Source organism: Carassius carassius, chromosome 39, assembly GCF_963082965.1.
Source record: "Carassius carassius chromosome 39, fCarCar2.1, whole genome shotgun sequence".
NCBI lineage: Eukaryota > Metazoa > Chordata > Actinopteri > Cypriniformes > Cyprinidae > Carassius > Carassius carassius.
The window spans coordinates 15,472,910-15,487,631 of NC_081793.1; the positions used below are offsets into that span (position 1 = coordinate 15,472,910).

The 14,722-nt window shown below is 36.6% G+C and overlaps 1 protein-coding gene across 1 annotated transcript; it reads right to left on the reverse strand.

Annotated features, from left to right (window-relative positions):
- Nucleotides 1-1,222: 1,222 nt before the first annotated feature.
- Nucleotides 1,223-14,350, reverse strand: LOC132121464 (rho guanine nucleotide exchange factor 15-like). The gene is made up of 16 exons (XM_059530871.1): nt 13,969-14,350; nt 11,239-11,727; nt 7,347-8,099; nt 6,480-6,531; nt 6,277-6,344; nt 5,923-6,173; nt 4,720-4,880; nt 4,313-4,465; nt 4,083-4,212; nt 3,558-3,632; nt 3,026-3,118; nt 2,593-2,747; nt 2,212-2,376; nt 1,995-2,080; nt 1,764-1,868; nt 1,223-1,670 (listed from the first exon to the last, which is right to left on the reverse strand). The coding sequence occupies exons 2-16, from the start codon at nt 11,639-11,641 to the stop codon at nt 1,507-1,509; spliced, it is 2,814 nt and encodes a 937-aa protein (XP_059386854.1). The 5' UTR covers nt 11,642-11,727; nt 13,969-14,350; the 3' UTR covers nt 1,223-1,506.
- Nucleotides 14,351-14,722: the final 372 nt, after the last annotated feature.

The window sequence follows — 14,722 nt, forward strand, 5'->3', positions numbered from 1 at the left end:
TAAAGAATAAACTGAGTATCCTACTGGGTTTATATATGACAGAAATATTTTTTCGCTTCAAACTAACCTAATTAATGCAATAATCAAAGTATATTGCCCATTAGATGGCGCCAGAGGCATATTGATCTCATCTAGGCCCTCAAATTATTAAAATGATTAAAATGTTTTGAGAAGAAAAAAAAACTGTTGTACATAATCTTCTACATGCTTTCTGAATGTTGTTTTGGTAAGTAAAAGTAAGCAAGACCCTTTTTAGTATAATTACAACAATGTCCAGCTTCAGAGGTTGTGGTAGATTTGCAAACTGTATTTGAGATTTTCTATATAGTTTGTCCAATGGTTCAATACACGATAAAAAAAAAATTATCCATTTGATAAAAAAAGACTATTACCTTACGACTATTAGGCCTATTTCATATGTCAAGCTTTACATTGTTAAATAAAGTTAACTCCTTTTCCAGGGTTAAACTGTTCACAGGACATGATGCAATTATAAAGGGGTTAAAATTACTCCCCATCATGTTTTAACATCAAAAACAGAGTTTAATGTACATCTACACCAACTCCCATGCCCACATCCAAGCACAGCCTCACAAAACAAGGGTGTGGCTTTAATGGCACAGGTGCCATTTCCAAATAGTCAGCAAATTATAATCATGAATCACATCAGTTTTTAATATCTGGAGCAGATCATGAAACACTTTTTAACCCAGATATGAATATCTGTCATCATTTACATACCTTCATGTCATTCTATATGGAAAAGAGCAGCATTTCCCTTTGTTGTCTACAGAAGACAAAACGTTATACTGGTTTTGAAGGGCATGAGGGTGAGTAAATGATGAAAAACTACATGAAGACATTTTGTCTGGGTTGACCATATCGATTTATCAGTCTAACTGTGTAAAACATTTAATTTTAATGTACCATAGTATAAACACATTTTGTTTGTAGTAAACACAAGCTGATTTTGGGCACATTCAGTGCTTACATGAAAAACTGAAGACTAGTCATGCCGGTTGTGCCACACATCCTGATCAGAGCATGTGAGCACCAACCTACCAATATGTTATCAACCAACACCATTTAACCCTTCCGCTCCACTTAACTGGAATTTTAGTAGTCTGACATTCTTGAAAGAAGCGCTAAACATTACAAGCGCGCACAGACTCATACCTGTACACACACACACACACGTTTTTGAAATAATGTACATTCCATATGAGGATCCCAAACAAGAACATTTTAATACAATGGACACACTTCAATGAGATTTACTTAAACAAGTGAGACTTTTGCGTTGTACAAAGACAAGTGACTTTCACATGTTCTTTTCTTTCTTTCTTTTTTAATTCCAACAGAATTATATATCTGATCCTGAAAAGGATGTTTGAGATACATTCAAAACACTTCCCATCCGTATTGAGCCCGTATCAAAGGTCTCCAGTTTAAAAGACTCCTCCCATTTTAAGAACTCTCAATCTGCCAGGATGCAGTCGATTTAGTCTATGGCATACTTTGAGTCCTGGCGACAATGCCGGCAGCCTGGATAACACGGTATCGCTCGCGGAGGTTGCGTCGCCGCACGTGCTCGTTGGTGATTTCCAGTACATTTGCTTCTGGAAACCAGCCTTTCTGTCCATCAGATAGACGGATTCCTTCGCACCATCCTAAAGAAGGCAAAAAGTGGTCAGATGGATGAACAAAAATAAATAAACATGTCAGATGTGCTTCCAATAAACGGAAGGTATAGTGTGACACACCTTCGTTGGTTTTGCGCACGACGTTAATGATCTCCGTTGGCTCCAGATTTAATTCATCTGCTTGGTTTGCCACATACTGTTCCACACACTGCACCTGAGGGCAATCTGTCACACAAACACACATATGATTAGAAAGAAACTTATCTGTAGAGAGAAATAAAAGGCAAGCACTGACATGTCACACATGAATATAAACCTGAGCGGCTTAGAGAAATAAGCAGCCACACTTACCCCAGTCTTCATATATGACTTCTTCTTGATCATTGTGGGGTTTGTCAGGATTGGGGAATGCTGCCAACCACCTATGCAGGTCCGATCTGATTGGAGAGATTGCAGAAAAGTGACCTATACAGTCTTTAAAAGCAGTCAAACTGACTATTTAATCCAATTGTGGAAATGTATGAATTACAGAAAAAAAAGTCTCGGCTGAGTAAAATTATGCACGCACTGTGTAGGAGCTTTCAAAACTCTCTCCATCTGGCGTCCCTGATGATTCTCCAGCAGGGTCAGACAGAAGCTGTGCTCCATGTTTGGGACAGCTGTGTCCTCCCCAAAGGGCTGCACCTGGACCAGGGAGCGATGGGCATGATCAAGGACTACATACCGCTCAGAACTGCAGCACAGGGAAAGAGAAGAAGAAATAAATGAGTAAAGTCTGATTTATAAACAATAGGATTAATGAAATAGTTTGCAAAAAGGTGTCTTACTATTTATAAACCATAATCAAAAAGTGAATTCAAATAAATGGAATGTCAACACAATGCAGTGTTTTGTAACCCTCATAAAACAGAGTAAAGCCTTAAAACAAACAGGTTTTTCAGCTTTCTACCTTTTCTTGCTGGCAATGACAAGCAGGTCATTGAAGAGGAAGAGGTAGACGGGGCTGAATTTGGGGCGGAGGTTCAAGAACGTTCCTCCTCTGTTTACTTCCTGCAGCTCTCCTCGTTTCTCCAAAAAACGTGTTTGAGAGATAATCGGCAACGCCTGAATAGACGATTCAATGATTAAACAAATGATTAGATTAATGGAAAATAATGATTATGAAAGGTAAATAAAAACATATAATAGTAAAAAAATGTAATACGATTTTTATTTAAAAAAAAAAGCGTTTTATGATTTTAAAACGTTAAAAAAGTAATAATTAAGATTCTACACTATTTTAGGTCACTAATCAAAAAATGTTTGCAGTACTGAAAATCATGGTAATTAATTTTTTTTTTTTTTACAGTTCTCACTGCTGTAAACAACAATCCATTGCTCACCTTTAGTTTGTCGAACTCCAGCATGCCATTAATCTGAATCAGTTCCTCCATCTGCTTCATTTTTCCAACCTGAGTATTGCATTCTTCAATGATCTGTGAGGATATGTGCGAGACGTTTTTTTTAAGACCACATCTGACAACACATCCGTAAACAATACACGCAAACACCAAAACATTCTTTCCATGCAGACAAATGAAACTGAATACATCATAACATGACAAACATTAAACGTGACCTATTTTGCTTCCTTCATGGATAAAAAGTCCTTTATTTGCCTAATGCTATAAAATCCCTGCCTCTTAACAAAATTATGGCAGCCTTTTATAATCTGAAACATAAATTTCTAGTGAGCCGAGCTGCATTTACCCTTGTTTTCCACTCTCTCTCCCCCCTCTTTTCCTTTCATCTTCCTCTCTAATAGGCTATTCTGAGAACAATGAGGTCTAGTTTGATCATAGATCAGTGGGTGAGGAGGGGCTTTATAATGAGAGGAAAAACAGGGTGTATTAACGGTGACCTTAAGGTGTTTACCTTGGACACAGAGTCCAGAGCTTTAGATGCGGTTTGTTCCTTATCCGTCCCGACGGCTGTTCTCTTTAGGATGTTCTGATGAAAAAATGGATCACTTTAAGACAACTCAGCTTGAAATTGGTTCAAACATGTACATACGTTCTACATTTTACAATATTGGGGTCATTAAGATATGTTATTGAACGATGTTTCTTAAGCTCACCAAGGCTGCATTTTTTTTTATCAAAAATACAGTAAAATTGTGAAATATTAATGCAATTAATTTTTAATATATTTAAAATGTTTATTTATTCCTGTGATGGCAAAACTGATTTTCCAGGAGTTTTCAGTGACAGATGATCCTTCAGAAATCATTGTAACATGCTGATTTGTTGCTTAAGAAACATTCTTCTTTCATCAATGTTGAAAACGGTCAGGCTGCTTAGTATTTTTGTGGAAAGTGTGATACTTTTTTTTTTCAGGATGACGAATAGAAAGCTAAAAATAAGGGAATTCTAACGTGGATAATGTGAGTTATTCTCCCACCTCGATGAGCATTTTAATGCGTGTGATTCTCTGGAAGGGCAGCAGCATGAAGGACATGAAGGGCAGTCGTTGACAGATGGGCGACTCCTGGAGTCGGGTGATTACGGTTGCAAACTGAGTGTTAGTTTGCCTGTGACAGATATTAGGCAAAGCAACAATTGAGAGAATACAAAATACTTTTAAATGGACGATAAAATAAAAGCTTGTGTGTAGACTTATGAGTTTCTCACATGAGATTACTGTAGGTCTTTTCCTGATAAATCTGGTTTCGAACATAGTCGATATACGCAGGGAAATGATGCTGGGCATGATAGTGGATGATGTCACAGATGTCAGAAATGATGATGCTCTCATCTACACGCTCCTCTAGGTCCTTTAGAAACCTGTGAATATCAATAGACAATGGTATTTGTAAATTAATGTTTGTGACTGCTGTGACTTGTTTTACAGGCTACACTGCATTGACTTTTAGTTGATGATGATGATTTATTTATCCTCCTGAGACTTCATGGTTAATGGTTTTCTACTCTAATTATTGTAATAAACAATAAACCAAACTAATTTGTAGGGTTCAGTCAGTGCTATTTCAGCAAATCTCAACTGTAAATGACTGCATTTTACACACACAGGCACTCACCTCTCGCTGACCTCTTGGATGCGCAGAATGTTCGAGAAAAGGGTTTTTTTGTCCATGTTAATAAGAGTGTCATTCAAGTCACTTGACTCCATAAAATGATCTGTTATCACACGCAGAGAGCGCTGGTACGACATTTCTGATGTAATCACCTCGAACATGCTCTGCACACAGAGAAGGGAAAAACAAAACTATTATTTAAATGCAACTTACAATTCAGTTCTGTAAAATCTTTATATTTGCAGTAATAGATCAAATTTTTCACATTCACTTCTTTTATCTTCTGTATTGTATTACATTGTATTGTGTTATTACATTTTTGTAATGTATTAATACAAGAAAAAAAAGTGAATATAGAAAATAATACATTTTTTACTAATGTTTTTTGTTGCATTTTGAATTTTTTTTAAACAATTGAGAAAATTTTCCCTCAAAATTCCCTTATTACTATAATGCATCCATACATATTTTTTTATGTAGTACAGCATTTTAAAAAAAGTTATAAATACTTTATTAAAACAACATTTTGCTTAAAAACACATTGCATTACAGCAATAAGAATCAAATTGTGTTGCATTATGTCCATTAATTATCAAAAAAAAAAAAAGTAACGTTCTTAATTACTGCATTAATTTTCTATTAGGCAGTTAAATTCACTACTGTTCAAAATAATATTGTTTTTTTCAACAAGGATGCATTATTAGGAGTGCATTAAATTCAATCAACACTTTTGAAGACATCCTTAAAGTTACAAAATTATGTTTCCAATAAATGCAGTACAATTGTTTTCAACATTTCTCCAATAATAAGAAATGTTTCTGAAAAGTCAGAGGAATAAATTATATTTTAAAATATATTTTAAAAAAGATTGTATTGTAATATTTGACAGTTTTACTGTTTTTTATTTACTTTTAATCAAATAACTGCAGCCTTGGTGAGCATTAGAGACTTTAAATCAATTGAAACAATTTGAACGGTAGTGTATATGGACATATTTGTGAGATGAACACTCTTCGTACTTCCTTTCCCATCCACCCCTTTCCATCCCGTCTTATCTTAGAGATTTCCATCCTCTCTTTCTTCTCTTTTCCTCTCAAATCCATTTTTCCATATTCCCAAACACATATTCTGTCTTTGACCCTCAAATCTCAGCACTTGCTATGAAGTACATGCTCTCCTCCATGTTGATTGAGGATTTCTGCTCACCTCTTGGTACTTGCACTCCTCTGAACTTAGGGTCTGCAAGACACCACTGTCTCGTACTGCTGCCTGCTCCCGCCATAAATTGCCCTGCTTGAGATTTGGAACACTACTGGATCTGGGTTTTTCTCCTTTCTCTGGGCTGGATGTATTGTGTGGGTCCATCTGGAAGTCCATGCTGGTTTTACTGATGTTGCGACATACTGTCCTCCTGATCTCCTTGTGTATAAATGTTTCTGTGTAGAACTGATACAGCTCTGCAAGGGGCGGAAAATATGGCATTAAACTCAACCCCCTAAAATCACAATTTTCAATTTAAAACTGGTAATTTATTTATTTATTTAAAAAAAAAAAGGATACCCTCAGACGTCCCAGCTTCCGAGTCAACAGACTGTTGAAGATGTGGAAAGGCTCGTGGAGGTCTAGACCTGAGACAGAGATTGAGTTACACACATAGTAAAGACAGTAAATATGACAGCTGTGTGACTACAATATTAATGCTTAAGAGAGCAGAAACTGTTTGAGAGACGAAAGAAATATAAAAAAAACATAAACATATATACTTCTCAGTGGATCCACATTTTTCCCCATCAGCCCCAGCACTGTCATTCTCATCTGTTGATGTCAAGAAAAGAGAAACTAACAATTAAGTACCATAAAACAAACACACAGAGATACTCAATGTCAGTCTGAAATGCTTTAAACATGTTACTTCTGCAATGTAATGCATTTCTGAGTGAACAGTATATTAAAAAGTAAAGAAATAAATTACAGGATGAGATTTGATCTATTAGGATTAATTGGATTGGATTGGTCATTACAAATCTTTTTCGTCAATTGAAATAAAGCTAAGTAAAATTAAATATAAATACCAGATAAAAAAAAAAAATTGGTCAATAATGTTCTAAAGAATTTTGTTCAATTTAAGTTGACGTTAATTTGATCATTTACTAATACATTATTAAAATCAAAAGTTTTATCTGTTAATATTATTTAAAACTGAGCTAACATGAACTTACAATGAACATCATCAAAAAATTACAAATATTGTAACAAATGTATTGCTCATGGTTAGTTTCTGGTAAATAATGCATTAACAATGTCAACTAAAAGAACCTTTTTTTTTTTTTACTTTAAAACATGAACTAACTGAAAAAAAAAATTAGTAAATGAAAGTACTGAGATGATTAGAACTAAAATAAAAAATAAAGCTAAATAGAAATATTTAAAATAATACCAAATCAAATAACAAAATTGCTAAAAGGAAAATAAATAATAATAGGAAAATATACAAATAAAAGCTAATTCAAAATATTAACAAATAACACAGTTTGGAACATTTAAGACATCATTTTCAATTTAGACTTCTTTTAAAGAACATAAAATGGGTACATTTTGATTTCATGCCTGCTTTGAAAGTTTTTATGTACCTATAGATTTGAGAGAATAACTGCTGAGACGTCTTCCGTTCTCATAGGTCTTGGCCGGCGGTGCTGGTGGAGCTCTTTGTGGTCGGGGACTGGCAGGTGGGCTGCACTTTTTAGGGGGAAGCAGAGGGGAGGCAGGGCGTGCTAGAGGCTGAGGTAGAATGATGCGAGGTGAACCTCTGTAATCTAAAGGCATCCTTGGAGGAATGGCCGGAGGTGAGTCCTTGCTTGCAGTGTCCGGCTTTTTCTGAGGTCTTGGTGGAATGACCACCTCCAGGCTAATATCGTAGATGGACTCCTCTGGCTCCTCCAAAGACTGGTCTTTGGGGACGTTTAAAGGAGTCTGAGGAAATGGGACAACAGAGGCGATCAACGTTGGAGGTCCAGGATCTGATTTCCTCCTCAGCTGCTGCTCTATAAGTTTTCGAGTTTCCTGAAACTTGCCTTTTTTAACTTGCAGTTCCTCCTTCTTGTTCTCATCTTCAGCTATTGACTCGCTTAAAGAATCAGGCTCCTTATTTGACTTGTCTTCATTATCTCCCTCTCCGCTTTTGTTCTGATCCTCCGTGTCACTGTATTCAATCTCCTCATCCTTATCCTCGTCATCATCCAGCTCGCTTATTGGCACCCATACGAGCTTCATGCCAGGCCTCTGCAGGTGACATATACAGCAGCAGTTCTTCTCACACTGAGGCTCTGGAAGAGGGCTGGAATCCTGCTCTTCTCGCAGTTTGCCGCCTTCTTTTCCATCAGGAGCTAGAAGAGGATATGGATTATGGTAAGGCTTTGAATGAACTTTAAGATGGGTCAATAACATGATGTTATTTTTTTGACCCCTCATTATCTTTTATCAGAAATACATAAAAAATGTTTTTGTTTTAAAAATCAATCAGAAATAGTTTTGGGGATATAAAGTCAAAAATGTCAGGATGATATAAGGTTTCAATCAAAATTATTCAACCCTCATTGCAAATCAGGTTTATTGGCAAAATGTACAGACTTTCACCTGTTTAAAATGACCAAATCAAACAAAAGTAATTGAAATAGCTCAACACTGCAGATGTTTCAAAGTGGTTTCCCCACTTATTATTCAGAAATTATTCAGCCCCTTCATGGCAAGCATCTTTAGTACTAAGTAGAGCACCCTTTTGCTGTTATGAGCTGCAGCAAATGAGATTTTTAGCAAGACATCAGCTACAGGTTTCCAGTGCCAGAGGATGCAAAGCAGCCCCAGTGCTTCACCGATCCACCACCATGCTTAACTGTAGGCACTGTTCTTTTATGTGTATGCTTCATTCTTCTTCCTCCAGACATACTGCTGATCCATCGAGCCAAAATATTACAGTTTTGTTTTATTGTTCCAAAGAACAGGACCCAAAACTTTTGTGGCTTATTTATGTAACTTTGTGTAAAATTAGAGCCAACATCTTGGAGTTCTGGCATGGAAACCGTCTGCATTTATGCGCCTTACTGTGCAAACTGAAACCTCAGTGCCTGTTGCCACCAAGTCTTGCCACAGGTCTTTTTGCATACACTCAAGGGTTTTTCTGAACCTGCCTTCTCAGAAATCTGGCTGCAGCCAATGACAGCTTACTTTTTCTGCAGCCGCTGTTCCCTTATATTTGAACTTGCAAATTATGCTTCCAGCAGTGTCTTTATAAACATTTAGCGCCTTTACTTTAGTTGTGTTTCCTGTTCATTGTTTGTGAAGGGCAATGATCTCTTTTGGACCATTCTTCCAATTCAAGTATTTTATGTGTTCCTGCTAAAGCACATCTGGTGCAACTAATGAAGCCCTTGATTAATTGCATCAGGTGTGCTTGAGACAACACCTGTTTTACAGATTTGTGCTGTTGGGAGGGATTCTGTTCAGGGGGTTGAATAATTTTGAGACTGCAGGAGTTGTATTTTCAGTTGAATTTTGTGGAAACCACTCGAAACATTTGCTGTGTTGAGCTATTTCAAATACTTTTGTTTGATCTGTTCATTGCAAACAGCTCAAAGTCTGTACATATTGCCAATAACCCAGTGGGGGTTGAATAATTTTGATTGTAACTGTCCTGCTATTATAATAGAGAAAAAAACATCTTAGTAAAGAATACCTGAGGAAGGTTAGTTTGTGTCATGAATGCTATGTTAACTATAAGGCAAGACACTAGGTAAAACATTGTTTTTTTTCAATCTCCACTAACATACACCAAACCTTTCGAGTTTTCTTGAAAATTACATTACAACGTACAAGATTAAGATGTATTCAAGTGGTTAGAAAAATGTTATTACTTTTTACTTTATGGTTATACCACATGACATTTTCATTACATTTAAACAAATTTTAAAACAGCAGAAAAGTTTTCTAAACCAAATGAAACAAATATGGGTACAAAGAGTACATTCCTAAAATCTTGCTTTAGGCACTAGATTCTTCTTTAAGGATCCTCTTAAGTATCTTTGGCTCTTACATAGACATATGCAAAACAAGCTGCAGCAAAGACTGACTCTATAACCCTTAGTAGTACCATGACTGAATGTCTCTGCAGTACTCTAAATGTTATATTGCTCTTCGAAAGGCTTCATATCCTTTCCCATTTCCAGTGTATAAGATCTTAGATTACCATCTCTTCTCTGCTTCTGCTTTGACTGGTCCACCTCCCCCTTCGACCCTGCTGTTATCAGTCCCGTCAACTTCTGCATGGAACCTTTGCGCTGTGTCGATCCCTCCTCCCCATCCTTAACCCGAAGATCTTCAATCGCCTCAAATACATTTTGCTTGATCTTGCCAAATGCTCGTTTTAGCCCTTCTGCCATTTCACTATACCAGTGAGTGAATGACCTGCTCTAAGCTCTTGGATTCTGGACTAGTTGAGTGTATGAACTTTAGGGTAGGACACTGGTTTATTACCCCAATAATCACTTAAAGTCCACTTGCATGTAACTTTCAAGCCTCTAAGACATTCAAACTATCTCAGTTCACATAATTGTCACTGTAAAAGAGTTTTATGAACACTATAATCTTAGATGATGTCCAACAGGAATGTTATGAAAAAAAAGAAAAAAAAAGAAGGTTTTTCCTGTTATGGCTCTTAAACTTTGGAACAGACTTTCTGATACTGTGTATTGACAATCTAGACAAAAGTCTCAAGTCTTTAGTGAGGCAGACATCTACAACTGAATTGCTAACAAAATATAGTACTGCACATATGATATAGAAAATATTATGTGCAGTACTGATCATATTTTGTTTTTGTTTTTTTTGGTGTTGAGTCCATCAAGTTAAAAAAAAGGAAAAATTCTGGAGTTAATTTCCACAAAAACTACACCAATTATTCATTTAAGTGCAGTCTTGATGAGCGTAAGACAGTTTTTTAAAATAAGCCCCCAAATTTTTAAACGGTAGTCTAGTTTTAATATAATTACCTCCAAGAGGGGTTATTACCCCCCCCCCCCCCATCTGTCTATGTGTTCAGCAGGCGACACAGACTGTATAATCCTACTGACCAACCAACAACAAAATGACCTCCGATGTGTTAAGCCTGAATTATGCTTCTTTGATTTAGCAATAAAAAAAATAAACTACCTAAATCATCCAATACAAAAAAAGTTGATCAATTTAATTGGAAATGAACTAGCAATTTTCATTCACTGGAGAACACACAGCTTTTTGCTTCACAAGACATAAACTAACAGACTGGAGCCTTGTGGATTACTTGAGGATTATTGTCTCTCGTTTACATCTTGGATGGCCTACAGGTGAGCAAATTTCAAATATGGGTGAACCATTCCTTTTTAAATAGTTTACTGCTATTTCAAATGTTGTGACTGAATATCGTGAAAGAAAATTCCTGGAAACTGGAAGTAAGTCAAACAAATCCTGAAAATGAAAGTAAACACACCATACCTGAGCGGCCTCCATCAACATCACTCAAAGCTCCTTCTTGTCTCTCTTGGCTGTCCACCTCGTCTTTCTGTCCACTGTGATTTTGTCTGGTTTTTGGAGGCAGAGGAGGTGCCTTGCCATCGCTGGCGAGGGAAGAACCTCTCAATTTGAGTCTGGGCTTTATTGCAGGAGCTCTTTGTTGTCTCACTTCTATGCTGGTGCTCTTTGCTGTATCTCCACTTGGAATCTTAGTCTCTGGGTGGCTGAATTTGTTGACTATCTTTTTGACATTCCCAGAGTTCTGTGAGGTTGCACCTTCCACAGGTGACATGTCTGAGGTATTATTAGATGGCTTAGTGGGAATCGGGGGTCTTTGTTTGACCTCAGGTTTTGAAGGCAGATGCGGAGACTCTTGAGAAGACATCTTGATTGGTTTTGATGTTTTAACCAAAGCAACCTGGCCAGTATGAGGCCAGGCAGCAGGGTCACCGAGGGCCTCCAATCTTCAACCTGCAGTAACAAATAATGAGGACATTAAACAAGACTGATGACCCTTAACAAACTCTTTCCATCATTTGATCAAACACCTGACATTGCATTGTTTTTATTTGATATATTACAATTGTGGCTAATACTGCTAAACTGACAATTTGACAATATTGACAATAAACGGGCAATGTTAAAGTCACAATTAAACAGAATTTTGAGTTTAACAAATCAATCAAACATGAAAAAATGTGGTGACTTGGTTGTACGTATCAATTTGTTGATCGAATTTTTTGAAAAATAGGCATTGCACACAAAAGTGGATGCTCATGAATGTGAACTGTGTGAATGTGAAGAGGCAGGACTTGATTATTGGAGACTTGCATTTCGATTAAACTGAAAACTGAACAGATGAAACGTGCAGATGAATTATTCAGATCTAAAACATGCATTTAGAAAACAGAGGAATTTTCATTTCATGTAAATTTATACTATTTTGTACAATTAAAGCACTAAAACCGAAATAAGTCATTTTAAATGCTACAAGTGACATCACAATATTTTGATATACAGTACAGAAATAACTACAGCCAATAACCGATATAGTACCAATATATTGTCCAGCCCTAGTTTTCATTCTTTCAGTTTCATATCCCTCATGAAGAGTACTGTAATTGCAACCTCAGTCAGAGACAAAGTCCTCAGAACTACATATTTATTTGTCATGACGATTACCATCTGGTAACTCATTAAATAAAATAAAAGGCACAGTGATCTTTGTACTGGACTTACCTCAAACCGTACAGGTTCAAACATACTGGACTTTGCTCTTAAATGTATTTATTTTTGTATAGAATAGGAGCTGAACTGGTAATCAGACTGGAACTTTAGCGAACAAGAATGCTGAAAACAGTATGAAATATAGCCTGGAAAGTGTTTGTATTTAATGTTTGCAAGTGCCATGTACTTTGACCTTTCGGATTCTAAAAGTCTATGCATGTCTTAGGAACGCATGATGAGATTAAAGTAATATGATTAGGCATTTATATTGTTTCTCCTTATTTAAAAACAATACCAACGACTTGAATGGAACTGATTGGGAATGTTGGCTTGGAATAAACCCATTCTGTATATTTCGGAAGGTAAAGGGTGTGTCAACAAGACTTCCTTTGTCAGTAATTCTGCAGCCAGGTTGAACTTTGGCGTCACCGATTTCACTTGATTTACACCCCTCACTCAACAGGTCCGTCGAGTTCTCTATACTGTGCTGCCGTGCTCTCATTTGATATCCTGAACATACAAAGCTCAACATTAAAGAAAGCCAGAGAGAAATGCTTTCCCAAGGGGTGAAACAGGAGGGCTGAAAAGGTTACCATTAGAAGGGCGTTAATGTTTTGTAATTTTTACATCCTTCTAAAATTTCAAACTTCAGTGAGGTATAAACATCCTCTAAAGCAACAGGACACCCAAGTATCCCCTGCTGGGCAGTTTTTTTTTTTCAGAAATTTTTACAAGACACTTCCCCTCCCACCTATAAACATCTTGGGAATGGAATCCTCCTTTCCTGTTGTGAACCTTGGTTTAGCTTTCAAATTCCTGAGAATCATTTAGAGATATATATAACAGTATATATATAACAGTATTTTTTTTATGTAAAACCATAGATGTCTATAAGTTCTCCTTTTAGATCGATAGAAGCAAGTGTGTGTGTGTGTGTGTGTGTGTGTGTGTGTGTACACATGTTTTTCTATCCCATTGGGGATTAAACCTGAGTACACACAGACTTATGGGAACTTGACATTAACAAGCTTATAAATCATACAGAATGTTTTTTTTTTGGATAATGTAAACATGCAGGGAGTTTTCTGTAAGAGGTAGGTTTAGGTGTAGGGTTGGTAGTGCGATATAATACGGTTTGTACATTATAAAAACCATCACGCTTATGGAGAGTCCCCACTAGGATTTCTTTCTTTTTTTTTTTCATTGGATTACCAATTCCTTTGTGTTCTCGGACCTAACATTTAAATTCTTACATAATCATTTCTGACAATGTTTCAGAAACAATGGACCAATGAAAAATGTAATCCAAAAATAAATCAACATTCCTAAGGATCTGCTGTGTGAACTGAATGTGCCCATCCAACGTAATGTAACCAATGAATCGTTCATTAATTTGTAAATATAAGATAAGATGCAGTAAATATACTACATTCACAATTGAGGCTGCTAAAAGTCATATCTGTTATATTACACCAGACTACTCACCAAATGTGTCTCGCTCTCCTAAATAATCCATAAAGAAAAGCGAATTCCTGAAACGTGTCCAGAGCAAACTTCCTCATAAAAATAAAAACATTAGAGTGGCGAGGTGTAACACTCACAGTACACATGAACACATCAGTGTACGAACAGCTATACAGTCACCCATGTTAATACGTTTCTTTAAAATGACAGCAACAGATCGCAACATTCCAGTACGAGCTTCAGAACCGTACGGATCTGATCAGACGTTACTTTCATATTTTCTCTTTTGTTGTCCTCTCCGGTAAATCCACGCGCATCTCCGGCTCTTTGTTTTCCTGCTCGTGAGCGTGTACAAGAACAGCCGGACTGAGACAGTGTGATTAGTGTTTACCCCTCCTCCCAAATCCCACCCTACCCTTTCCCATTTCTGCCTGTGCACATCCTCCTTTAGCTGCCACCCAGCGGAGACTCTTTGCGCGCGCGCGCGCGCTGTGTGTGTCAGGTTTATAGGAATCAAGCACAGTAAAACCTGAAATCATTAAGTTACGAAATGGTCATCAATTTACTATGAACAACGGGTTTATAAACCTAAAAAATAACAGAGAATATATGAAATATAGCATACTACCTAAACTGTGTGAACATAATTGCTGAAAAATATCTCTTGAAGAGACAATCTCTTTATTGCTTTGAAAAAAAATCATAAAGTTGTTATTTCTATTTTTGAGTTGTAATTAAATAGTTCGTGTATAGTTCTAATTAATAACTTCTTGAA